The sequence below is a fragment of the Arvicola amphibius genome, chromosome 1, assembly GCF_903992535.2.
Source record: "Arvicola amphibius chromosome 1, mArvAmp1.2, whole genome shotgun sequence".
In the NCBI taxonomy this organism is placed as follows: domain Eukaryota; kingdom Metazoa; phylum Chordata; class Mammalia; order Rodentia; family Cricetidae; genus Arvicola; species Arvicola amphibius.
In genome coordinates this window covers 197,886,680-197,913,639 of record NC_052047.1, presented here as the reverse complement: position 1 = coordinate 197,913,639, position 26,960 = coordinate 197,886,680, and the positions used below count along the sequence as shown (strand labels likewise).

Sequence of the window (26,960 nt, the reverse complement as noted above, 5' to 3'; positions counted from 1 at the left end):
CTACTGCATGTACTGGCTTTTGGGGATCCTATTCTCTTTGAATGTATACCTTGCTCAGCCTAGATATAGTAGGGAGGGCCTTGGACCTTCCACAAAGCGATGTGCCTTACCCTTTTGAAGGATTGGATGGGGGTGGGGTGGGAGGGTGCGTGAAGGGAATGGGAGGGGGGAAGGAAGTGAGAACTTGGATTGGTAATTTTTAAAAATCTAATAAAAAGGAATGCTCTCAATAGTTATCATATTTGTCTGTCTGTCCATCAGTCTATATACCTACCTACCTTATGTGTATGTGAGTGCACCATGTGTAAACATGCATGCCCTCAGAGGCTGAGGGTGATGGGCCATTAGAACTGGAATCACAGGTGATTATGTTCTGTCAAGTGAGATGTTTCTAGGCCCTGTGTGCAGTAGTGGAAGTAGAGGAAGAAACTGACTCTGAGCAGACAGCGCACACCAAGGCAGTTTCCACTTCCATTTGTCTTTGGGCTTGTCAGGGTTTGCTCTTCCATTCCTGCTTTTAATTTGTGCCACCACATTTGTTTCCCTGACACTTGCCACCCCCACTCTTCTATCTACCCTTGGTTGCCTCCCCGTTTATCTTCCTTTATCCTCTAACAGTGATGAGCCAGACAAGGGCACTGAGTTTCAAATAATCCCCCATTTTTACTATTATTATTATATCCTTCTACTCAAGTGTCTCCTTTCTCTGTCACACATTTTCTTTGGTGTGTGTGTGTGTGTGTGTGTGCGTGCGCATGCGCGCACGCACACACACATGGATGTATGCCTGTCGAGGCCAGCAAACAACCAGAGAAAGTACTGTCCACAATTTTTGGTGAAATGGGTATAGTATTCACAGGCACAAACATACATTAATCTCACTTATAAACACTCATTTTTTTTCATTTTTTCCAGATTTTATTTTCTATTAATTTGACAAAAGCAATAAAGTTGTTTAATTGTAGAGACTTTATCAGTGGGGTTGAATTTTGACAGACCAGTTTCTTTGGAAGTTCCAGGACAGCTCAGACTGTTAACACAGAGAAACCCTGTCTTGAAAAACATAAATTAAAAAAATACATGGAGAAAACAAAATGTTATATGACAAAGTCAAATTTAAACACTATCTGTCCACAAGTCAAGGCTTACAGAAGGTGCTAGAAGGAAAATGCCGACCTGAGGAGACTGCACTCATGAAAACACAGCAAACAATCTCAGCAAATTATCAAAATCAGAAGAAGGGAAACACACACTATCACCATCAACAACAAAATAACAGGAATTAACACCCATTGGTCATTAATCTCTGTCAATACCAATGGTTTCAATTTATCAATAAAAAGACACAGACTAACAGAATGGATGTGAAAACAGGATCTATCCTTTTTCTGCATACAAGAAACATACCCTGACATCAAAGACAGACAGTATTTCAGAGTAAAGGGTTATAAAAATATTTTTCAAGCAAATGGACCCAAAATCAAGCTGATGTAATTCTAATATCTAACAAAATAGACTTCAGATCAAAACAATCAAAAAGACATGGGGAAGGAACATTACTGAATTCATTTTATGAGGACACAGTCACCCTGATACCCAAACCACACAAAGACTCAAAGAAGGAGAATTATAGACCAATCTCACTTATGAACATTGATGCAAAAATACTCACAAAACAAATCCAAGAACATATCAAAAAGATCATCCACCATAATCAAGTAGGCTTCATACCAAAGATGCAGGGATAGTTCAACATATGAAAATCTGAGCCGGGCAGTGGTGGCACATGCCTTTAAGCCCAGCACTAGGGAGACAGAGGCAAGCGGATCTCTGAGTTCAAGGCCAGCCTGGTCTACAAGAGCTAGTTCCAGGACAGGCTCTAGAAACTACAGGGAAACCCTGTCTCGAAAAAACAAAACAAAACAAAAACACATGAAAATCTGTCAATGTAATTCACCATATAAACAACTGAAAGAAAAAAACACAAAAAACAAGATCATCTCATTAGATGCCAAAACGCCTTTGATAAAATCCAACACCCCTTCATGATAAAAGTATTGGAGAGATTAGGGATACAGGGAACATACCTAAACATAATAAAGGCAGTTTACAGCAAGTCAATAGCCAACATCAAATTAAACAGAGAGAAACTCAAAGCAATTCCACTAAAATAAGGAACCAAACAAGGCTGTCCACTCTCTCCATATCTATTCAATACATTATTTGAAGTTATAACTTCAGCAATAAGACAACTCAAGGAGATCAAGGGGATACAAATTAGAAAGGATACAAATTAGAAAGCAGATGATGTGATAGTATACATAAGTGACCCTAAAAGTTCTACCAGGGAACTCCTACAGCTGATAAACACATTTATCAAAATAGTTGGATACAAGAATAACTAAAATATCAGTAGCCTTACTATGCACAAACAACAAACTGGCTGGAGAAAGAAATGATGGAAATAACACCCTTCACAATAGCCACAAATAATATAAATATAATAAAGCATCTTGGAGTAACTCTACCCAACCAATAGAATGGATAAATGTCTTCACTAACCCAACATCTAACAGATGGCTGATTTCCAAAATAAATAAAGAAATCAAGAAACTAGACATTAAAAAACAAACAACACAATTAAAAATGGGGTACGGCTCTAAACAGAGAATTCTCAACAGAAGAATCTCAAATGGCAAGGAAACAGTTAAAGTTTAACATCCTTAGCCATCAGGGAAATGCTGAGATTCCATCTTACACCTATCAGAATGGCTAACATCAACAACACAAGTGACAACTCATGCTGGCAAGAATGTGCAGTAAGGGGTATATTCCTACATTGCTGGTGGGAATTTAAACTTGTACAGCCACTTTGGAAATCAATATGGTGGTTTCTCAGAAAATTAGGAATCAATCTACCTCAAGACCCAGCTATATCACTCTAGGGCACATACCCCAAAGATGCACACTCAACTCATACCCTAAGAATATCTGCTCAACTATGTTTAAAGTGATTTTATTTGTAATAGCCAGAAGCTGGAAACAACCTAGATGTCCCTCAAATGAAAGATGGATAAAGAAAATGTGGTACATTTACAAAATTGCATTACTCAGCTGCTAAAAACAATGACATCGTGAAATTTGCAGGCAAATGCATGGAACTAAAAAAAAACAATATCCTGAGTGAGGTAATCCAGATCTGGAAAGACAAACATGGTATGTACACACAATAAAAGTAGACATTAACTGTAAAGTAAAGGATAACCATGCTGTAATTTTCAGACCCAGAGGGGATAGGTAACAAGGAGTGACACTTGGATCTCTTTGGGAAGGGGAAATAGATTTCTTCGGTGGTCTGGGAGAGGTGGGGATGGGAACATGAAGGATCATGTGGGGAGTGGGCAGTGAGAGTACTGAAAAGGGAAGACTAGAAAGGGGGCATTTTGGTTTGAGGTAGAAACCTAGAACTAGAAAAACTCCCAGGAACCTACAAGGATGACCCCAGCTAAGACTCCCACCAATAGAGTGTATGTAGCCTGCATTGGTCATCACCTGTGACCGGGCAATGTAAGCAGCGGCTCTGCTTTTGTTTACCATCTGTCCAGACCTAAGTAATCGCACCAGAAACTGTATTAATTTAGAATACTGTTTGGCCAATGACTCATGCGTATTCCTAGATAGTTCCTGCATATTAAATTAACCCATTTCTATTAATCTATGTATTGCCACAAGGCTGTGTCTTACCAGTCATGTTCTGGCACCATTCTCCTTCAGCAGCCCCATGGCATCTCCTCAACTCTGCCTACTTTCTCTACATATCTCCGTTCTGATTTTCCACCTGGCTTTATGCTGCTAATCCATTGGCCAAAACAGCTTTGCTCATCAACTAATAAAAACAAAACATATAAAGAAGGACATCCCACATCAAGGCAAGACTTTCAGTGGAGGTTGTGGGATACCAACCCAGCCACATAACCTTTGACCTACACTGCCCTGCCTATGGGACATGCTGGAGTAAGAGTGGCAGAGATTGTGGGAGTGACAAACAATGGATGGTCCAGCTTGAGACCCAAGCCATGAGGTGAGCCCACCCCTGACACTGTCTGGAGCATCAGGACCCAGGGGCAGGATGGCTCAGAGACCAAGCATGAATGACAAAAAAGTCAATGTAATGATGTCTCATAATATTCTGTTATACTCATAAATTGGTGCCTAGACTGATTGTCATCAGGGAGGCATCATCTAGCCACTGATGGAAAGAGATGCAGAGACCCACAACCAAACATTAGGTGGAGCTCAGGGAATCCTGCAGAAGGAGGGGAAGGATTGTAGGAGACAGAGGGGTCAAGGACACCATAAGAAAATCCACAAAAATCAACTAACCGGGGATCATAGGGGCTCACAGAGACTGAACTGACAACCAGGGAGCCTGTATGTGACTGACCTTAGGTTCTCTGCATATATGTAACAGTTGTGTAGCTTGATCTTCTTATGGAACTCCTAACAGTGGAAACAGAGACTACCTCTGACTTTTTTTTGAGACAGGATTTCTCTGTAGCTTTTGGTGCCTGTTCTGGAACTAGCTCTTGTAGACCAGGCTTGCCTTGAACTCACAGAGATCTGCCTGCCTCTGTCTCCCAAGTCCTGGGATTAAAGACGTGTACCACCACTGCCCAGCTACCTCTGACTCTTTTGATGGCTTCTGGTACCTTATTCCTCATACTAGGTTCCCCTGACCAGCCTTAATAGGAAATGTTTAGCTTAGCCTTAACTGCAATTTGATATGCCATGTTTTGTTGATATCCATGGGAGACCTACCCTTTTCTGAGTAGAAAGGGAGGAGGAGTGGATGGGGGAAGTTGCAGAGGGGATGTGTAGGGAGAAACTGGGAGGAGAGTAGAGAGGGAAAACTGTGATCAGGTTATATAAATGAATGAGAAAATTCAGAGAGGAAATACATAGTCATTAAAGAAAGGGAAGGTGAATGAAAGCAGGGGCACGGAAAGAAAGGTAGAGAGAGCACACATTGTCTGTGTGGCATCATAATCAGTAACAAAGCCCTAAAAGAAAGAAGGGGCATCATCTAATATCGTTTCTAGTATTCGTTAGCATTCTAAAAGCACCACAAATAAAACTACATTTTAAAGGTAGAATGAATATTGGAAAACAAATCATTAGGTGATGCAGACATGGTTATGCACTGGAAACAGCAAAATCAAGTTTGTGTTAGGAAATCTGAATGTAGAAGAAGGTTCTTTACCTGTAGACAAACCATAATCATGAGAATACCCAATGGGGAAACCCCACTTAAAATACAGTGATACACACACGTGCGCACATGCAGGTACATGCACAAATCATGCACATGGATGTCACAAGACAACTTGTAGGAGTTGGTTCTTTACTGCTACTATGTAGGTCCTACAGATCAAAGTCAAGACCTCAGATTTGGCAATAAGTACCTTGAGCTGCTGAGCCATCTGCTGCCCCATGTTTAGTTTTCTGACAGGAAGATGAGAGATTGGAAAGATAAAAGTTCTTCCTAAATTCATTAATAAACTTAACGCATCTCAAATTAAAATACAAGATAACCTTTGAACTTTACAAAACTTTTACCTAAGAAAAAATGTACATAATAATTAGCATGAAAAGCAAGAAGAGAGGAATTTGCCACTAGCTATCAAATCCTTTATCTCTACTGCATGTACTGGCTTTTTTGGGATCCTATTCTCTTTGGATGTATACCTTGTTCAGCCTAGATGTAGTAGGGAGGGCCTTGGACTTTTACACAGAGCAAAGTGCCTTACCCTCTCTTAGGATTAGAGGGGTGGGGTGGGAGGATTATGAAGGGAAAGTGAGGAGGGGAGGGAGTAGGAATTTGGATTGGTATTTTTTTAAAAAAACTAATGAAAAAGAAAGAAACTAAAATAAACATAAAACAAAACAGGAAAGGAGACATACACAAACATATATGTAAAATTAAAATATAACAAATATTTCAGACATTGAAAATGTCTGAAAACAGATGCACCATGTAACAAATAGCATTACACAGATAACCAGCCATTTGGAAAAGGCTAAAGTTGAATTCCTAATCCTAGATAGATGAGAACTACAAATAGTAAAAGTGAAGCAGGGGGCAGCAGGAAGTCATGGCAGGGAAAGGCTCCTGACTTTGATCTGGGGAGAACACAGTGGAGAGAAACAAGTTCCTGCACATTGTCCTTTGACCTCCCCACATGCCCTGCTCTACACATGCCCATTTGCAGACACACTTCACATACAGACATTAAATAAAGTAAAGTGTAATTCTAACTTTTAAAATGAAGAATGAACAGGAAAATAGCATAAGCGATTATGGAAGAGCTAGTTTAAATTCTGTGTCAAAGAAAATTAAGTTGAATATAGTGGACATACAGGACAGTAACTGTAAAAGCAGTTTCTACTACCCCCCATTATGTTGTTTTATACTCCAGCACAGTGGTTGCCCCTTAATCCACTGCTGTTTCAGCAGTAATTGTGGATCTGCAGTTACTGGTCTGCTTCTCAGGCAGGGGCCTGCTGGGTCCACCCACCTCCTGTCACTGCCACCAAATGTAATTTGTAACTAAATCTCTATTGATGTATTTACCAAAAAAGACTTGGGAGTCAGAGGCTGGGGTGAAAACCTGCTAGCTCAGAGACGTTGAGCAGCAACTAGCTGACATTCCCTCTTTGCCTGTGTCACAGAAAGAGTGTGTCCTTCCTCCCTGTCAAACCAAAAAGACCACCACACTCAAAGTCCCTCTCTACTACTTTCTGTGTGTCTCTCTACCCATCTTCCAGACACCCTCTGACTGTCCATGATTACTTTCTGTAAACTACTTGCAGGCTCTGCCTCCTAACCCAAGTTTGATTTTATTTAGTGAATGTAAATGTAAACTTGGGGTGATCATATACCATGCAACATAGTTAGAGATGAAGTCAAAGTTAAACAAAAAGTTAAGAAAACCAGGCAATGCATGACAGAGCTCCCTAACTTCAAAAAGCCTGGGAATCTTGCTGGCAATTGGGCAGTGATCCAAAGTTCCTGCTGTTATAGAGATGATATTCCATATAAAACTGTCATAAAACACAGAAGACACTGAGAGCAAAAGCAAGAGTATCAGGTACCACAGAGGCACCCCTATCATGTCTGTACTTCTGAGAAAAGAGAGACACAATGTAAAAGATTCTGATAGGGGGCCGGGCGGTGGTGGCGCACGCCTTTAATCCCAGCACTCGGGAGGCAGAGGCAGGCTGATCTCTGTGAGTTCGAGACCAGCCTGGTCTACAAGAGCTAGTTCCAGGACAGGCTCTAAAGCTGCAGAGAAACCCTGTCTCGAACGCCCCCCCCCGCCCCAAAAAAGATTCTGATAGGATTTGTAATACCAGAAACATTTTTTTCCTTTTCAGTTTTAAAGAGAGTATCACACAACTCCATGAATTTGACGGTCATTAACCCTGTGAAGCCATCCCCAGAAATAAGAACACACATTTCCATCAACACCAAAAGATCCCTTGTGACTCCTGTTATCCATTTCCTCTAGGGTCACAGTGAGGAGTATGAACAGCTCTGGTTTCTTGAGATCCCTCTATCGTGTATACTGAAGTTCTACCATATTATTATTGTTGACTATTCTGTTGCACAGATACATCACCTCCTAGTTGACATTTAAATCATGTGCAGTTTTCATGTAGTAATTCAGCTACTAGGAGTTAAAACTTCCTAGCCGGGCGGTGGTGGCGCACGCCTTTAACCCCAGCACTCGGGAGGCAGAGGCAGGCGGATCTCTGTGAGTTCGAGGCCAGCCTGGTCTACAAGAGCTAGTTCCAGGACAGGCTCTAAAAAAGCTGCAGAGAAACCCTGTCTCGAAAAACCAAAAAAAAAAAAAAAAAAACAAAAAAAAAAAACTTCCAAAACATGTGTTTCAGACAGTTAATTTTTCCAAAGCATCTAGTTGTGGTGAATTATATGATAAACATATATTTAACTTTTCAGAAATTGCCAAGCAATTCTTTAAAGCAATTCTATCATTTATTTTCTATTTTATTATAACTACATGGGTTTCAAATGTTCATTTTTGTCAACTGACTTGGTCAATCTGTTTAATTTTGACTAAATGAATGCACAATAACAGCTTACTGTATTTTAATTTGTATCTTACTCATGACTAAAAATATTGAGTACCTTTCCCATGTGCCCATTGGTCATCAGTACTGTACTGTAAAGTTTAATTCTTCCCCTGCTATCCACTGGTCTTGTCGTCCTCCCATTCTGAAGTTTTAAGAGCTCATTATTTTCTGAGTAACAACCATGTACATACATCACAATGTTCTCTCCAGCTCCATGGTCTGTCTTCACTTTCCCAAAGTTTCTTCAGTATGTATTTTTCCTTTTATGGTTCACATTTCTTGTTTTCCATAAAAGGGAAGAAACAATTAATACTATTTCTCAGTGTTTCAGCAGAAGTCAAAACAAAGTTTGATCTCTCAGAAAAAAATGTAGTTAGGGCTTTTTTTTCTAATGAATTAACCTCAATAAGATTTGTCTGTGTGACAAAGTCTTTAAGACAACTAGTTCCATAATCCCAGTGATGCTAAAAAATGTCAGAGAAGCTCTTGAATGCCTGTAGAGCAGAAGCAAGCTTGTAAAGGAGGAGCTGCAAGCACAAGACACCTTTTGCCTTTCTAAAGGACTGCAGCAGAAGAACACAGGAGGAGCCAGCAAGAGCATAGTGACCACAATGGGACCACAAAAGGACTGCCACACGAGGGTGACCAAGTCCTAACCAGGGGGTACCCAGCGTCTCTGTTACTGTACAGCCATGGTCAATATATATTTCAAATCCTTCAGAAGTCCATTGTGAACTGAGCATTTGGTCATCTGTCTGATGTGAATGTCTCTGGGTCCCAGGGATATATAATGTAAAGGTGTACACCATGTGATGGGTTAGAACTGCCCAGGGATAGAACTACTCCTCAGAACTACAGTGGGGCAATGGCATCCATGATTTTTCTCTTTCTGATCTCAACACAATGTGACCATCTGAGAAATTATTGATTGTAAATAATTATAATTTGCTTTACTGTGAGGCTTTTAGATTAAGAGGAAGTGTACTCAAGGTGAGGGGCAATCAAGGAGCCTCAACTATCTGTGCCTGATTAAAAGTAAGAGAAACCAAACTTTATGCTGGAATAAAGCCGCTGGGGCCTGGGACAGGTGTGTTTTGGACATCCCCTGTTTCTATGTGTATTAAAGTCCTGTTATTTTCCTAAACAGCTCCTTCACTCCCCACCGACAACTGCTTTAATTCATTATCTTACCACAGACTCCAACAACACACATACAGATATTCTTGAGATGACTCTGTGTCCTTACCTCCTACTCCATCCAGGGTTGGTGAGAAAAGTGATTCACAGCAGCAGCTCTAACCCATCACATGGCATACACACCTGTTTCTTACACCTTTACATTATATATCCCTGGGCAGTTCTAACCCATCACATGGTGTACACACCTGTTTCTTACACCTTTACATTATATATCCCTGGGCAGTTCTAACCCATCACATGGTGTACACACCTGTTTCTTACACCTTTACATTATATGTCCCTGGGCAGTTCTAAACCATCACATGGTGTACACACCTGTTTCTTACACCTTTACATTATATATCCCTGGGCAGTTCTAACCCATCACATGGCGTACACACCTGTTTCTTACACCTTTACATTATATGTCCCTGGGCAGATCTAACCCATCACATGGCGTACACACCTGTTTCTTACACCTTTACATTATATATCCCTGGGACCCAGAGACATTCACATCAGACAGATGACCAAATGCTCAGTTCACAATGGACTTCTGAAGGATTTGAAATATATATTGACCATGGCTGTATACATACATTCACTAATTATAAGAGTTAACTATGCAATGATGGAATTTACCTTAATACAGAGACCTTCTGAAAAACACATTCATTCAAAATGACTCATTGTAAATGGGCATGGTGGTGCACACTTGTAAACCTCAGCACTTGGAGAACTGAGACAGTATCACATCGAGTCTGAGGTCAGCCTGGGCTACACATTAAGTTCTAAGCCAGTTTGTGTTGTATTGTGAGACCTTGTCTCACAAACAGACCAGGGAACAAGCAAACACCGCACATTCATTAACAACAGACAAGGGAGGTGCCTGTATCCATACCTCCTCTCAAAACATTTGCTTGCTTTTCCAAGTCAGCAATTTCCATCTTGATATTTTCTTTCATCAAAATATCTTTTTTCTTAGTTATTTCATACTCATCATTGAAGTCTGTAATTTCCTTAATAAATTTTTCCTCTTCCTCTGTTGCTTTTTTCTTCGTGGCCTCCTGAAAAGCAGAAATAAGTTACCAAAATATACACACTAGTTGCACTATTCTTCAGTGATTTAAAGTACAACAATATGGAGTTACAAGCCAAAGTATCATCATCAGCTCTGTTTTCTGCATCACCAAAAACAGGCTGTGATGACCAAGTACACGTGTTTAAAGACGGAGGCTGTCATACAATATCTTCCATGTGAAAGTTTTATCCCTGCAGATTTGGGGGAATTAGTGAAGTAGAAATGCTGACATTTATCATTGTGCTTGTGTCTGTGAATTCACTTTACAATCATACATGCTACTTTGTCAATATAATGTACAATCAGGTGAAGGAGTAATAGTGAAATGTGAAAATTACAACCTTTACTCAAAGGAACAATGCTGCTTTATAGGAAAAAAACTGATTATCTGAAGGCAAATTATGCAATCATCTCAAAGTTAGTTCAAATTAGCTTTTATGTTGTAAATCAAACATCCACAGGGCACAAAAATAGGAATTTAAGCCTTTGGACAGTGCAAAAATCTAATTTCCTAACAGCATTAGAAACATTAGTCCTTTGTATTTTTATTTTTTGGCTGAAGCACCAACTATGTGGAATAACTTTTAGAAGCTGGTCGTGTCATGAACTATATTGTTGTTCTTACATATGTCTTATGTAATTTTCCACTTATCTATTCATTGTGTGTACATATGTATGTGTATGAGTGTGGGCATGCATATTCTGTGGCACACATGTGGAGGGCAGAGCACAACTTGCAGGGATCAGGTTTCTCCTTCAACCATGCTGGTTACAGGGATTAAAAGGTCATCAGACTTGGTGGGAAGCCCCTTTGCCCACTGAACCCTCTTGCTGGCCCAATTATATTACTCTGAAAGGTCAGCTTATGACTAGTCACATCTCCAAACTGGCCTATACTCATAACTACTGCTCAGCATGTTGGCTTTGACTGAAGATAAAAAGATAAACAATATTTTTCACCCACACCCATAAATATGCCTAAAAGTATAAACCTGTTTTTCAAGATGATTACAACTGGGCCTCAACACCAGAGTAATTCAGAGCAGTGGTATTCTTTCTTTTAGGCACATTACAACTGTAAATAATTCCTGTATTATATCCTTGCCAGCACAGCTCTTCCAAACTGTGCTACTCTCCCAGTCAATTTCAAACAGAACTTGATATTTTTAATTGAACAGTACTGTCAGATGATATGCATACAGATAATTTTCTCAAAGGAAAGATGTATATATTTAGATGCCTTTGACACAGTTATTGACTTCAATGTTTCTAGGTGGCTTGAGACTTACGAAGGCTTGGAGCAGGGTATCCCTTTGGTCCATAATTTCACTGTGCTGTCTCTCTAACGCATTTTCATGGGTTTTCAAAAGCTCTAAGAGGAATGATTTTTCAGAAAACTGCTGAACCTTCAAAAGGAAAATACAGAAATCAGAATAAAGCAAATGAATTCAAATTTTAGGGGCTCAGTTACCTGAACAGGTCTGCAAATGTAACATTTTCTGTAATATCTTTAAGAAGGAAAATTAAATTTCTATTCAAAGCCTTCCTGTACGCACTGTTAAAGGTGACTCATAGCAGCGAGTTTACAGTGTCCTTCCCCAGCAGGACCACGGGCTCCTTATGGGCATGGCTCATTATGTTTTCTCACCACATTCAGCAGAACTCACAGATGAGTACTGAGACCGTCTGACCGTACGCACTGGAATCCGCTTCTGGACAGCTTGCTCCAAGGAACAGGCTTCTTGTCTCACAATTTATATTTTGGTTGTGAGCCTAGTCTTTAATGGCTGAGCCATCTACCCAGCCCTGTCTCACAACTTATAATGAATCAATCACTTAATATGATCACTAAAAGATGGGATAAAATCTACAGCTCAAACCCAGTCTTGTGACTATAGCTATATGAAAAAAGACATAAGGTTGGTTAAATATTCCAAACGTATTTTGAGAATTCAGTCTTCTAATTTTACTTATTTACTCTGGGGGGTCTAATTTTCAGAGACTGCAGCAGGTGGATAGTAGTGTTTGCACTGGCAGGTTGCTGAGGCCAACAGAGTGAGATCCATCCCAGCCTCCTCTAGGCATTCAGCCAAAAAATTCTCTCTCTCTCTCTCTCTCATCTCTCTCTTTTCTCTCTCCTCTCTCTCCCCCTCTCTCTCCTCTCTCCCTTTTCCCTCTCTCTCTCCCCCCCTCTCCCCCCTCTGGATTTTTTTTTTTGAGATAAGGTTTCTCTGCAAACAGCGCTGGCAGTCCTGAAACTCATTTTGTACACCAAGCTAACACAGAAATCTTCCTGCCTCTGCCTCCCAAGGTCTGGAATTAAAGGCATGCGCCACCACTGCCTGGCCAAGAGATTTCTTACAAACAGAATCAGAGACAAACACTTCCCTCTTTTTCCCCACAAGAACTCACTTTTAAATTTTCATCCCCCATTTTATTTCAAAGATTAAATGATTTCATAAGCACTGATATTAGGTAGAAACTATTGTTTCATTTGCACTTTTAAAACACCACCTTCTGAGACATGAATTGAATATAAGAATGAAAATAAGAGAAACAGATGCTGAAAACAATTTTTCTACAGTGTTTGGTCCCGGCCCTCATGAGAATGTATCACCTCCAGTTTGGGGCTATTCACATCTCTACAGAGAAAAATGATACAAATTCAACTGAAATTGCAGAAAGCAAGATTTATATTAGTTATAAGAACTTCCTCAAGGTGAGAGACAGGTTGTGAAATCTCTGTCCCAGAAGATATTGAATAGTAAAGAGCCTGGAACAGTCTCTTCCAGAGGCAAAGGGTTGGCTTCAAAGACATTTTGAAATATTACAGCCACTAAGTCCTAGGAATACTGGCATTTTGAAAAAAATAGCTGCAGTGAAATAGAAATGATCTCCATTTATACAAGACCACAGCACAGCTGCCCCAACCGACAGTCCTAGGTGCAGTTTCCATCATCCGTATTTTAAGAAAGACGCCAACAGAGAAAGGTGGAGGCATAATTTGCATGACTAGAGGAATGAAGGTCACAGTGAGAAGGTGTCTGTGTCTGCAATGCAGAACAGAAAATGTGTCCCCGACTTCAGGACCACATACAGCTCAACAGGGAAGACAAGGGAGGATCATGACTTCTCACTGTTTAGTGTAAGAACATGACACTTCAGCTACTTCATGATTGTTATACAGATGACAATAAAATAAGGTCAACAAGTTTAAGATTTATAAAGGATATATAATTAATTAGGGGCAAGTGTGGGGCTAAAATTCAGGCCTTCCTATATCCTTTGTGCTAAACCATGACATTAAAATGGAAATGCTAAAGCTATTTCAAGGTAATTTTGATAATAAGAAGGATGTCAGCAACCCAGCAGTAACAGTTAATGTACAGGAGTTCTAGAGACAATTAGGAAAATCACCAAATACTAAGTTCCCCTGTGTCCAGGACACAGAACCTCACTGTGAACAGTCGCCAGGGAAACACACAAATGCTTCAGACACACTATGACACTATAGTATCCCATACAGAAATCACGTCTGAACACTGTACAACTGAGTTACCAAAATAAATAAAAATTGTGGCCAGGCGGTAATGGTGCACACCTTTAATCCCAGCACTCGGAAGTCAGAGGCAGGCAGATCTCTGTGAGTTCAAGGCCAACCTGGTCTACAAGAGTTACTTCCAGGACAGGCGCCAAAACTAGAGAAACCCTGTCTCAAAAAAACAAAAACAAAAACAAAAAAAAAAAACAAAAAAACAAAAACAAAAAAAAGCAAGACTAAATAAGTAAATAAAAATTGCAAATGAATTTCTTGTTTTCACTAAGTACTCCAGAATGGTATGCATGCAGCCTGCAGATCATGGGCTGGTAAGCTCTGCTTTAATGTACCAAGGCACTTCAAATAGTATGTCCTTTAGAATGGAGATTCTTGGCTTCTAATTTTGCTGTTGACATGGATTCCGAGTACTCACAGAGTAGGAGGAGAGAATCAACTGCACCAAGTTGTCCTCTGCTCTCCACAACCATCATCATGAGCTTTGTTTTTAGAAGCAATAGTTCTCATGGCCTCTCCCCAGAAAGCAGGGAATAATTCTTCCTGCTCTTTCCATTATCCAAATTACTTTCTTAAGCTGCCTTCCAAGACTGTGCGCTTAAACACCAGGCCACTGATGGGACAATTTTAGTGGCTCTTCTAATATAACCCTGACTACACTGAGCATCAAAATCAGAGGCCACTCGCAGAATCACTAGCTGCTGTAAATTTTTAAAATGCCAGGGGAAAGAGAGACAGAGACAGAGAGGGATGGAGAAGTGAGCAAGGCCCTACTTTTTAAATAGAAAGTAGTGAATGTACACAGGAGGTGCTCTTAGTGGCTGCAGCTGAGGATACGTCCTCTATCAAGACCCCAAGGGCAAGCAAGTACAGATGCCTGGATACTAAAATTCCTCCTTTTTGTTTTTTTATGAGGTGAGGAGTTAGAAATTGTACCAGGTGAGGTGGGGATGGGGATGCCATGCTATATGCTAACCTGGGGGTGTTGCAATCTTTGGGGGAACCTAAGAAAGTTGGGGTGCTGGCCAAGTCCTGGGGTATCTGGTTGTTTCACTTCACTGTTCAGTCTCTGTGGAACTGTCAGGCACTATCTGGACCTGGCAAAATGCTGTTCAAGGTGGATCCAAGTTGAGTTACTAGGGATTAAAGCTCCTGATCCTCTCCCATCACCACAGCATCACCTGAAACACAGGTGGTTGATTACTGAGGGCAGTTATCATAGAGTTGGTACCTTTTAAGTAAAGGAACAGTTAAGAGTTACATTAAAATCTGCTCTGTGAGTCTCTTTTCTGAGTCTGGGGGGACTTGAATACCTCTGGGGTGTTGTTTGGTAGTCTTGCACCTCCAGGTCTGTGCTTATCAGTTGGGAGTCCTGTAACAATAGCTGATTAGTTTTGGGATCAGAGAATTCTGAATGTTGTCATTGGAGATACATGGAAAAGGCACTGATGAAGCAGCATGTGGTTGTTAAAGACAAGAGAACAAGGAGAAGGAAGGGTCAGGAAGTAACACATTCGCTTCCATTGAAGCTTCCAATCTAGTAGTGGGACCATGACCAAAAAAAAAAAAAAACTCATTTAGAAATCTGTCTCTCCTTCACCTGTACATGGTGATGTTTGTAAGACAAGGTGGTGAACAATCTGTTCGATTTACTGATACCTGGACTTTTAAAACAAGAATTTCCAAGGTGTTCTGTTGGCTGTTGAGAGCAGAATCTCTGTTGGGACCCGGATATCAACACCACGCAGAATACATGCACAGCGCAAGCACAATGCAAGCATAAGATGCCTTGACCTGACAGACCTGATAGCAGATGAGGTGGGGATGAGGATGCCATGTTCTTGAGAGTGCTTCATGCTGGCCTGGGGTTATCGTAATCTTTGGGGGACCTGAGAAAGCTGAGGTGCTGGCCAAATCCTGGGGTATCTAGCTATTTCACTTTACTGCCCAGGATCTGTGGAAACATCAGGCACCTCCTGGACCTGGCAAAATGCTGTTTGAGGTGGAGCCAAGTTGACTCCCTAAGGCTTAAGGCACCTGATCCTTTTCCCATCACCACAGCATCACTTGGACATGTTTGGTCGTCTTGTGCCTCCAGATCTGCCAACAGCTGGTAGTCCCGCAACAATGGGTGATTAGAATGGTCAGTGGGTCCAAAACAACATCCTAATGGGAGCAAGGAGGTATAAACAATGACACAGTCCCCATGAGTGAGGCAGAGAAGATCCAAGGGTCTGCAATTCCTAACATCCCAGGAATTCAGAGAGGGTCAATTTGAGATAGCACAGGCTACTCAGTGATTCAAACACAGAGCAGGGGCCAAGGGATCTTAGCACAAGGTAGACACAGTCACCTGGTACCAGAACTTCAAGAAAAGCCAGAAGGCAAAGTGAGGACTGGGCTGAAGAAATGAAACCTCACATCCAGGGCAATGGTCTGAGGCGGGTGGCCCTACCAGAGACCCAACTGTCAATACAGAATGAAAGGCGAAGTCGCTGGTGAATGAGAAGGCAGATTTGCTGCAGGTGGAAGAGGGCTCTGTTGAGGGTGGAGCAGGTGGATAGAGGCCCTGTATGAAGTGATTACCTTTCAGCGGGCTCTGCCACTAAGCCAACATGCCGCATGCAACAGAGTTTGTGTAGGAGGCTTACTGGGGGAGGAGAAAGCGGAAGAGTGGAAGGGTGACACCTCCTCCCATCTATCAGGATCGCTGGCAGGATGCTGCAGAGGCTCCATAAAATATCAGGATATAAAGTGCCAGGAAGCAGATTTTTGGTAGGCTCATTCCCCATGAGTGAGGCAGAACAAGATCCAATGGCTTTTATCAAGCGGGGATAGAATGAGAAAGACACAAGCAGCTTGGTGATTTGTCAGTCAAGGAGCAGGGGGCAAAGGGCAGAGCCCGAAGGACTTGAGGGTCCAAGAAACAAGACAGGCAGGGGTCTCCTAGTGAGTCATCCTGCAAAGGGCAGGGGCCAAGTGCTCTGATCCCGAGAGAGCCGTGGTTGCCTGGTCACGAGGCTTAACGAGGCCAAAAGGTAAGACACCATGCTGGAGAGACTAGTCTTCACTCATGGGAAATAGCCAGAGGTGGGGAAGGCGGAGGGGCTCACCAATCATGCCAGTGTTGAATGGAAGGACTCAGTAATCCAGAGAAATGAAACTGTCATATGCGGACCAGGCTTCTGGGTTCCAATGCACTTCAGACTGCTGGTGGGCAGGAGGAAGTGCCAGGAGAGCCTTTCCTGGTCAGGGAACCAATGTTGTAATTTAAACAAAACAAAACAAAACACAGGAGCAAGAGAGCTAGAGGGAGAGAGAGACAGAGACAGAGAGAAAAAGATGGGAGGTGAGCAAGGCCCACCTCTTGTAAGGAAAAGTGGCAATGTGCACAGGAGGTGCATAAGTGGAGACTGCTCATTTGTTTCCCGGCACCCAGGCCCTAAATAATCACACAGAAGATATATTAATTAAAATACTGCTCAGCCTATCAGCTCAGGCATCTTATTAACTAACTCTTACATTTTAAAGTAACCCATTCCTATTATTTTATATTTTACCACAAGGCTCGTGCTTTACGGGTAAGGTTTCTGGGGCAGGCATCTTTCTCCTTCAGCAGGTACATGACATCTTTCTGATTCTGTCTTCTTTTCTCCTTTATCTCTGCTTGGAATTTCCTCCTTGCTCTATTCTGTGCTGCCATAGGTCCAAAGCAGTTCCTTTATTAACCAATGATAACAAAACATATTCAAAGTACACAGAGGGGAATCCCACATCAGAGGTGCACTTAGTGGCTGCAGCCTGTCAGAGCCTCTAAGGGCAGGCCAGTACAGATGCCTGAATAACTAACTAACTGCCTGGGAGACTCCTTAGCTCTGCTTTACTACAAGGTAACAGCCAGGGAGGGATCTGATGGGAAGACATTTTAAAATACAAATTGCACTAAGAAATATTCCCAAACATAGTAGTTTGAGCTAAGGCACCAACATTCCCATGACAGCTTGAGTCATTTAAAGTAAATAAAAAATATAAGACTAAAGAAATGATTAACTCTGTCTTCTAAATTGCCCATGCTCTCAAGACTGCTTGCAAATATAACGAAAGGAGTGAGAAGTTCCTAATGCCAGGAATACAAGTTTCTCTTTCTCATCTCTGTCTATCTTCTGACTGAAAATAAAAATATCTGCATAAAGCCTTAATGGTGCATTCTAGACTCAAATGGCCAAGCTGTGTCAGAAAATGTGCTGTTTTTGAGATGTTGAACTTGGGACGGTACCACCACCTTGTTAGTTCTGTTTCTTCCTCCCCTTCCATTCCCCTGGGCACTGAGGGGCTTGTCTGGTGACTGGGTCTGTGTTTGACAACGTGACATCTGCTGCTCGTCACTGTTCTTGCTGCCTGCATGCCTCAGAAACTTCCCTACACAACTCAGAAACTGAAGTGACAAGAGCATTTTAGATTATCATTTGATCCAAGTAATGAGAGTCACTTCCTGCAGCTGACACTGCTAGAAGCAGCTCGGCCTCGAGCAAGCCGCACTGTGCTGGTCAGATGCTTTCCAAAAGCAGAAGGGGCAACTTTTCATAAGCTAATGTGCATGTTGTTATAGTCTGATTTAAACTGTTATTCTAAATATTCTTTGGATTTTTCCAAGTCATGAAGACAGCACTAAGAAGAAGTCCAATAAATGCCATATATGTTATTTTCTTTAATCTGAAGGCAATAATTTTAGTTCTGTGACCATGAAAAGAAGATGTGACGTTATAGAGGCCAGGCCTACTCACAGAAGAACCAGTCACAAGCATTTATCACGTACTCTATATATCATAAATATATATGATATTTATCAGGAGCCCATGCCAAGAATGAGTATTCCAAATAGTTAACAAGCACCTAGAAGGGTCTTCAGTCAGTGTCATTTAGGAATCAAAAATATAATCCACAATAAAGCACCACACTGTACATGCAGGAATACAGGTTTAAACCCGGTGAAGTAGAAAGTGTTAAGTGTTGACAGGGACAGAGACATGGAGCCCTCGTACACACTGGAGCCCTCGTACACACTGGGGCCCTCGTACACACTGGGCCCTCGTACACACTGGGGCCCTCGTACACACTGGAATAGATGCAAACGTGTGTAGTTGATGTGAAAACCATCTCACATTTCCTGAAGAAAAAATATCAAATAGAAAACAATCCAAAGGTCCCGTATGACCTACCAATTCCACTCCTAGATGGAGTACTCAAAAGATTTGAAAATATATGTTTACTCAAATACTTGTGAACAAATATTCATGGCAATGTTATTCAAAACAACTAAATAATCTGAATGGTCACTGATAAACACACAAAATAGTGTGTGGACGTAAGGACCATTATTCACCCACAAAAGGGAAATGAATATCATTTATTGTGCTACAGCATGGATGAGTCTAGAAATACTGTAAAAGATCCAGGTAAGTCACAAAATGTTACTGCTGTGCACCTGCACCTGTACAGCATGTCCACAGGCAGCAGAGGTGGATGGCCTAGGACGTGGGGCTGGAGCCTTAGGCGCTTAGGGACTGTGCAGTAGCTGCTAACAGATGCAGTGCTTCTTTCTGGGGAGATGAAAATGTTCTACAATCAATGACTACAGCACAACCTTATGAAAAGATTATAAATCACTGCTTTCTAACTAAAGAATGTATTTTTTTGTAAAGTGACCTAGCAGCTGTGTTCCCACCCTCGTCTTAAGAAAAAAGGTCATCACAAAAGCTTAAGTGCCCTGTACACCCTTCCCTGATTACAGCTATCTGCCACCCCTAACAGGGACAATCACTGTCTTGATGTGCTATTTATCATCCCATGAATGTCATTATACGTTAGCTATATTTACATACCCTCACAGGACAGACTTGTGCTCCGTATATTTGGTGCTCTTGCACTTACATAGCTTCTGTGGGTTGCTTTTTAGCATTTTATGTTTTGTAGATGAATTATTTTCAAATTATTCTTTATTTTTTTAATGATTTTATTAAGCTATATATTTCTTCTCTGCTCCCTTCCCTTCCCCTACCCGTCTGTCTTCCATGATTTCCATGCTCTCAATTTACTCAGAAGATCTTGTCTTTTTCAAAGTCCCATGTATTTAGATCTATGTAAGTCTCTCTTAGGTTCCTCATTGTTGTCTAGGTTCTCTGGGATTGTGAATTGTAGGCTGGTTTTTCTTTGCCATATGTCTAAAAGTCACTTATGAGTGAGTACATATGATAATTGTCTTTCGAGGCCTGGGTTACCTCACTCAGTATGATGTTTTCTAGATCCATCCATTTGCCCGCGAAGTTCAAGATGTCATTGTTCTGTTTTGTTTTTTCCTGCTCTGGAGTAATACACTGCATAAATGGACCACATTTCCTTATCCATTCTTCGGTTGAGGGGCATTTAAGTTGTTTGCAGGTTCTGGCTATGACAAGCAATGCTGCTATGAACTTAGTTGAGCACATGTCCTTGTGGTACAATTGAACATCCTTTGGATATATACCCAAAAGTGGTATTGCTGGATCTTGAGGAAGGTTGTTTCCTACTTTTCTGAGAAATCGCCATACTGATATCCAAAGGGGCTGCATCAATTTTCACTCCCACCAGCAATGTTATACTAACACAAGACACCTGGGATTGAGAAGCTATATTCCTGTAATAGGAACCTAGTTTGTCTTTGGCCCCATTTTGGGGCTTTCTCCAGGTATCCCAAACTACCACTAATCTTTATTCAAAAAAAAGTCCACTTTATATCCTGAAAGGCTTTAAAGGTATTCACATAGAGTGATTCATCCTTAGCTAAGAGACCATATGGAACAAGGGGCTGAGACAGTGGATCTAGGAGGGCCTGCTTGCTGGTTCCCAGCCGCCCGGCCACTTAGCCCCGAAATAATCACACAGAAACTGTATTAATTAAAACACTGCTTGGCCCATTAGCCCTGGCTTCTTATTGGCTAACTCTTATATTAACTTCACCCATTTCTATGAATTTGCGTATCACCACGTGGCAGTGGCTTACCTGCAAAGATTCTAACTGGTGTCTGTCTCAAGCAGAGGATCCATGTCAGAGATAAGCCAGTTTGTAACCGGAAGGCCGCTTGTTTGTCCCAGGTGCCCAGAACCAAAATAATCACATAGAAACTGTATTAATTAAATCACTGCTTGGCCCATTAGCTCTAACTTCTTACTGGCTCTTACATATTAGTTTAAGCCACTTCTATTAATCTGTGTATCACCACGCGGTCCTGGCCTACCAGCAAAGTCTCAGCATGTTTATCTCTTGGCAGTGGGACCATGGCATCTCGCTGACTCAGTCCTTCCTCCTCCAAGCATTCAGTTGTCTTCCCTGCCTACCTATGTTCTGCCCTAGCAACTGGCCAAGGCAGTTTCTTTATTCATAAATGAAAGCAACACATGGACAGAAGAACCTCCTATACCATGGATCACCAAGGGCTCAAGGACAGCCTAGGATAGATGCAGATTTAAAGACCAGCCCCAGATATAGATTGAGATCCTATCTATTAAATCAAACAAAACCCCAGACTCCCCTACCAATGCTGAATATTAAATTCTGACCCTTGCGCTGCAGGTTGAAATGTTTGAGGACTTTCCTCGTAAAACCCTTAACACTGGGCTGCACGGCAGAGCAGCACCTACTGGTTTCCATCCTTCTCCCTCCAAGCTTCAGGAACACTGCTGAGGACCGGAACAGTGCTCTGTAAGGATGCATGGAACAGAGGACGGTGACAACACAAGCAGAACAAGCTAATACTTGAGCTTTAATAAATGGTCTGCAACACCCTTTCGGACCTCTATCACATGTGGAAACAACAACAACTAACTATTGCTCAGTGAGCCCACAAAGGCAAGGTTGTTGCTATTGGTGGCCCGACGCAAGGACAGTTGAGAAAGTCATGAATCTCCTGTTACACGAACCAGCAATACCCTAATGTTCTTTCAGCAGAATCTCTGCTGTGCAATGAGCTAACACGAATCTTCTTTTATCTATGTCTTTAAGTAAACTTTTATCAATTAAAAAATTAAGTATAAGCAGTATAAGATAAAACATTTTCTTTAATACACAGTTTTTAAAACAAATCACCTCAACTAAAACCTTCTGTTTTAATACTATAAATTGATAATAACTTATATATAATATATAATAATTTATGGTTTTATTCTTTCCCTGATTTAATAATTCAGTACCAAAAGATGACTTCTCAAGTTCTGAGAGAGTCTCTACCACCAGAAAAAAATAACCGGAGTTAACAACCACTGGTCTTTAATATCAAGTTCTGAGAGAGTGACTGACCTTACCAATTAGATGGCAGAATGTCTACATTTACATATAAAAACATAATTGGAGCCATTTTATTACTTCATTCTAATATATTTTCTTTAGAATTCATTAAACATTATTTTATTATCCTTTTTTTTTGGTTTTTTTCGAGACAGGGTTTCCCTGTAGTTTCTAGAGCCTGTCCTGGAACTAGCTCTTGTAGACCAGGCTGGCCTCGAACTCAGAGATCTGCCTGCCTCTGCCTCCCAAGTGCTGGGATTAAAGGTGTGCGCCACCACTGCCCGGCTATTTTATTATTCTTAAAGTGTTTCTGCATACCTACATTGAGACCAAGCAGGTTACATACATACACACACAAGCATGCAATAAAAGAGTAGGCCATAATTTTGAAGGAAAGTAGGGAGGCTCACAGGATGATTAGGAGGAGAACGGAGAGGTAAAAATGTTGTTTATATTATAATCACAAAATTAAAAAAGAAAAAGATATTTATCCAGCTAAATATGGCAAATATGGTAATACTAAGCTTAACTAGGCATACTGTAGCTGCCCAACCTGAGACTTTTTGCAACCATATATTTTAAAGGATTCGTCCAGCCCTGAAAGGCAAATGCTATCACTCAAGTTCTAATTACATGCTACCTAGGTTCTATAGATTAGGGGAAAAAAGAATATTATACTTCCGAATATATTTTTGACCACATGCAACTACCTAAATAAATGCCCAAATAGTTTTTGAATATATGAATATACAAGAGCTAAAATATTGCTCTAGTGAAGTCATGTTCTAACTTCTCTTCATGCTGCTTCTGTTTGATAAATGGGTCAATAAGCACCAAGTCAAATACTCAAGTAAATATATTTTCATTGTTATTGGCAGACATATAATTAACTCTGATTAAAAAAGAAACAGAGAATCAATTTATGATTACTACTTTTGCTCTTCCCATTATTCATTTACATTATAATCTTAATTCCACTTTAAAATCTTTAAACATACACACCATCTTGACTCTAATTATAAATCAATTACCTCAACTACAAGTTAATATTGTATGAACTGTGACCCTCATGTGCTAGTTTTATTAGTAAGATACAATTGGATTATTACCAATGTATATGAGCTGATTAAAAAGCAATGGACATTTATGAGCCTATATTAATTAGTAATTTCAATGAATGCGTTAAGACAATATTAGAGATTTGCTGTGTTTTCTCTGGCACAAACAATTAAATCAACATTTTCTTTAGTGTGTGTAGATGTCAACACCACATTGCTATTATCAGGTAAAACAGGTAGCTAACAAAGAAGGTATTACAAAGAATAATAATTTGCCTTACAAAAGAAACACTACAAAGGAAAAAACATTTAAAGTAAAATATTTACTATCTGCTGTCAGGACAGTATCTTCACCAATCCCCCCCAAAAAATGCACTTTATACAAAAACTTATAGCGGTGACCTTTAAAGAATATTGCCCCTGATGCAAAACGTCAGACTCACTACTACATGTTATGAAAGAATGATCAGGATGAGCTCAAGAATCTGTTTCAATAGAATTATATTTTCCTTAATCAACTGTGTCTTTCTGTGGTAGTTATTCTGGTTTTATATTATATGTCACAGACAAGTCATTTCAACACTCAGCTTCTTCACCTACAAAAGTGGAGTGACCGTTCCTCCTCTCAGCCTGACCATCAGAACTAAAGGGAGTGAATGCGGTCTTTACCCAGGACATGAGCACTATTAGCAGTCAAGACCAGGAAGTGTGGAGGTGGTGACGTCTGTCTGTCTTTCTCTGTCTCTCTGTGACCCTTTTCTTCATTGGCTTCTATTTGCCAGCTTAGGAAAAGACAGCTACATCATGACACTGTCCACGTTTTGCCCATCCCACCAGCTTTGGGCACTATCACTGGGGGCTGCTTTCTCTCTCATTATAGGGAAAACAAGAGCTAAGGGCTCAGTGAATAATAGCTCCCAAATTATGTTTTCAAAGACAGTCTCTTCTAGTTGGAAGGGGAAGGAAAGGATGGACTGATGGGTGGTACAGTACTCATAGTTAGGAGGAATGCTTTCAGGTATTCTACTGCACAGCAGGGTGACTATAGCTAATAACATACACTAAAAGATTCAAAGATATGTAATATTTTAACCACAAAGAGAAGATAAATGTTGGCATAGACACATTAACCTGGATTTGCGCATTATAAAATGTATGTAAAAACACACACACCCACAAACATGTACAAATTTTACTTGTGAAATTAAGATAACTCTTTCCTTACTCTTACACTCTTAGTAATGAACACACTCACATACAATGTTTTCTAAGCAACAAACACAAGGAGAATAAAAGTGGATAAGAAAAATAAATCTAAAAATGTTCCTCTCAAAGACTGAAAATATGAGTCTGTGCTGATGATTGGTAAAGGAATTTTACATAACTATTCAGGGAGGGCTTTATGATGTATGAGCAAGATGGGGAAAGAAGAATGGATACTCACTGGGAGGGATGAAGGCTCTAGAATTATATTATTTGCAGAAAACTTAAAATTCTTCACAATTGTAAGCTAAATTAGAATGATAATTTACAAATTTATATTTAATTTACATATAAATTTATATTCAGTATGTAAGAAAATGAATCTTTTATAGACAAAAGTATAGTAACTATGTAAACAGACTATGCACACTGCTTGCTTAGTTAATCTTTAGGTGTTAGAACACTATCTTGGACGTCTGTGTCCTGCTACCCAGAGTGAGGCCACCATGTGGTCTCACCATCTTCAATATCTGTCCCCATCTTCGTGATCAGGTGCACAGAGCCCCCTAAAAGCACTTTTATTGCCCCGCTCTGGTCAAATCCAGAACCCTTTCCTCCCACTGTATGCTCTGCCGGGGTCTGGAGTCCTCCCTCAATGTTCCTGGGGCAGATCCTGGCCCCTCCCTTTGCTCCAAAAGGTTTCTCCTACTACGAAATTCTACCCATAGTTCAAAATCTTTCCTGAAGCTAGCAGACTCCTCTGGTTCCATTTTTTTAAACCCAGGACTTTACAAAGGCGTCAGAAGGAGAAATGCGAGCGAGAAAAGGATACTTTTAGATGAGGCGTGTCCAAAAATGTGGTAGTGAACTGCGAAGCAGAAAGCTAATACACACTGACGGATACACGCAATCCATTACATCCACACAGCACACTTAAATTATTTAGCATTTAAAATTTATATGCTGCACTAACTACTTATTGAACAATTATTCTTTCAACGACATTGTGTTCTCTTATAAACATTAACCATCACACAAAATGGACAGTGAATTCGTTATTTAAGGCTGGTTTCGTTGGGGCCACCTCCTATTAAAATCTAAAGATACCGCCGGATTCAGAACTTTAAATATTAGACAACGCAGAACTACAGTATATAATTTTCGAGTTTCCTGGTTGAAGGGTAAGTAAACAGTGAAAGTTTCCCCAAAGCAAGATCAGATACCTTCTCAAGCACTAATTAGTATGCTCTACGCATACATACCTTGGATTCCAACTTGACTTTCTCTTCATTGAGATCCTCTGTCGCTTTCTTAATCCTCCCACGACACATGGTAATTTCTGATCTCACTGAAACACACACACGCACAAAATCTTAACTCACATGCACCTTGAGTCTCAAGTGTCCATCTCAGAAGCAGTCGGCATGCGACTTTTCAACTGTCGTTCCCTCCAGATTGCAAACTCCCCTCCTAGACTTCCCCTCCCTCCTCCGCTCCTGACACCCCGCTCCAAAAGGCCCCACAAGGCAGGGCCCCTGACCTTCCCGCAGCGCCCTGCGGCTCTCTTCCGCCTGGTGCTCAGTGAAGATGATGTGCTCAAACAACGACTCCAGACTCATCTCGGCCGCTCCTGCGGATCCTTCGTGCGTCTTTAAATATTTTATACCGGAGCCTGAGGATCCTGGAAAACACAAGCAAGAAGGCTTCCAGGACGGTGCCCAGCTGGGCTGCCCGCATCACCCACCCACGCCTGCGCAGGCCGTGCTGGCAGGGAGGAGGCCAGGGCCAGGGCCTTGGCCTTGCTCCTCTGTCTTCTCCGCCATGCCCTGATGGTTTCCAGCCTTGCCTGCTTCTGTGGTGGGTGCAGCTGCCCCGGAGAAGCCAAGGGGGAGGGCAGCAGCCTCTGCTGGGGCCAAGCTTCCCGCTCCTCTCCAGGGAGCTTCCCCTCGGGTGTGCCTCGTGCTGGCCTCGCGAGAACCGGACCCGGGAGGAGAAGCCTCGTGCTGGTCTCGCGAGAACCAGACCTGGGAGGAAAAGGCATCGTGCTGGGGTCACGAGAAGCGGACCCGGGAGGAGAAGCCTCGTGCTGACCTTGCGAGAAGTGAACTACAGGAGCCCGGTGGGGACATCTGCACCCATTCTGCACTCAGAGGTTTGGGCCTTTGGTAGAGTTGGGACGTCCAGTGTGCAAGACACAGACACTGGTATTATAAAGTACAAAGGACCCGTGGTTTTAAATATCAACTTTTGCAAAGTCTCACCCTCGGAGGCTAGCAAAGACTCCTACAAATGTACAATGTCTGACATTCCCCCTTAATCATCCTTTGTAATCAGGGCATCATCTTTTTTGTCTCCTCCGAAATTAATCATTGCCTTTTGTAATCAAGCCTTGGTAATATTAACACTTCAATA

General features: G+C 41.2%; 1 protein-coding gene across 1 annotated transcript in view; it reads right to left on the bottom strand.

Annotated features, from left to right (window-relative positions):
* Positions 1 to 26,167, bottom strand: part of Ccdc172 (coiled-coil domain containing 172) — a 54,631-nt gene extending 28,464 nt beyond the window's left edge. Inside the window, exons 1-4 of the mRNA XM_038318145.1 lie at positions 26,089 to 26,167; positions 25,811 to 25,896; positions 11,704 to 11,820; positions 10,235 to 10,400 (exon numbers count right to left, since the gene is read on the bottom strand). Coding sequence (XP_038174073.1) covers positions 10,235 to 10,400; positions 11,704 to 11,820; positions 25,811 to 25,896; positions 26,089 to 26,167 — 448 coding nt within the window. The remainder of the gene's footprint in view (positions 1 to 10,234; positions 10,401 to 11,703; positions 11,821 to 25,810; positions 25,897 to 26,088) is intronic.
* Positions 26,168 to 26,960: the final 793 nt, after the last annotated feature.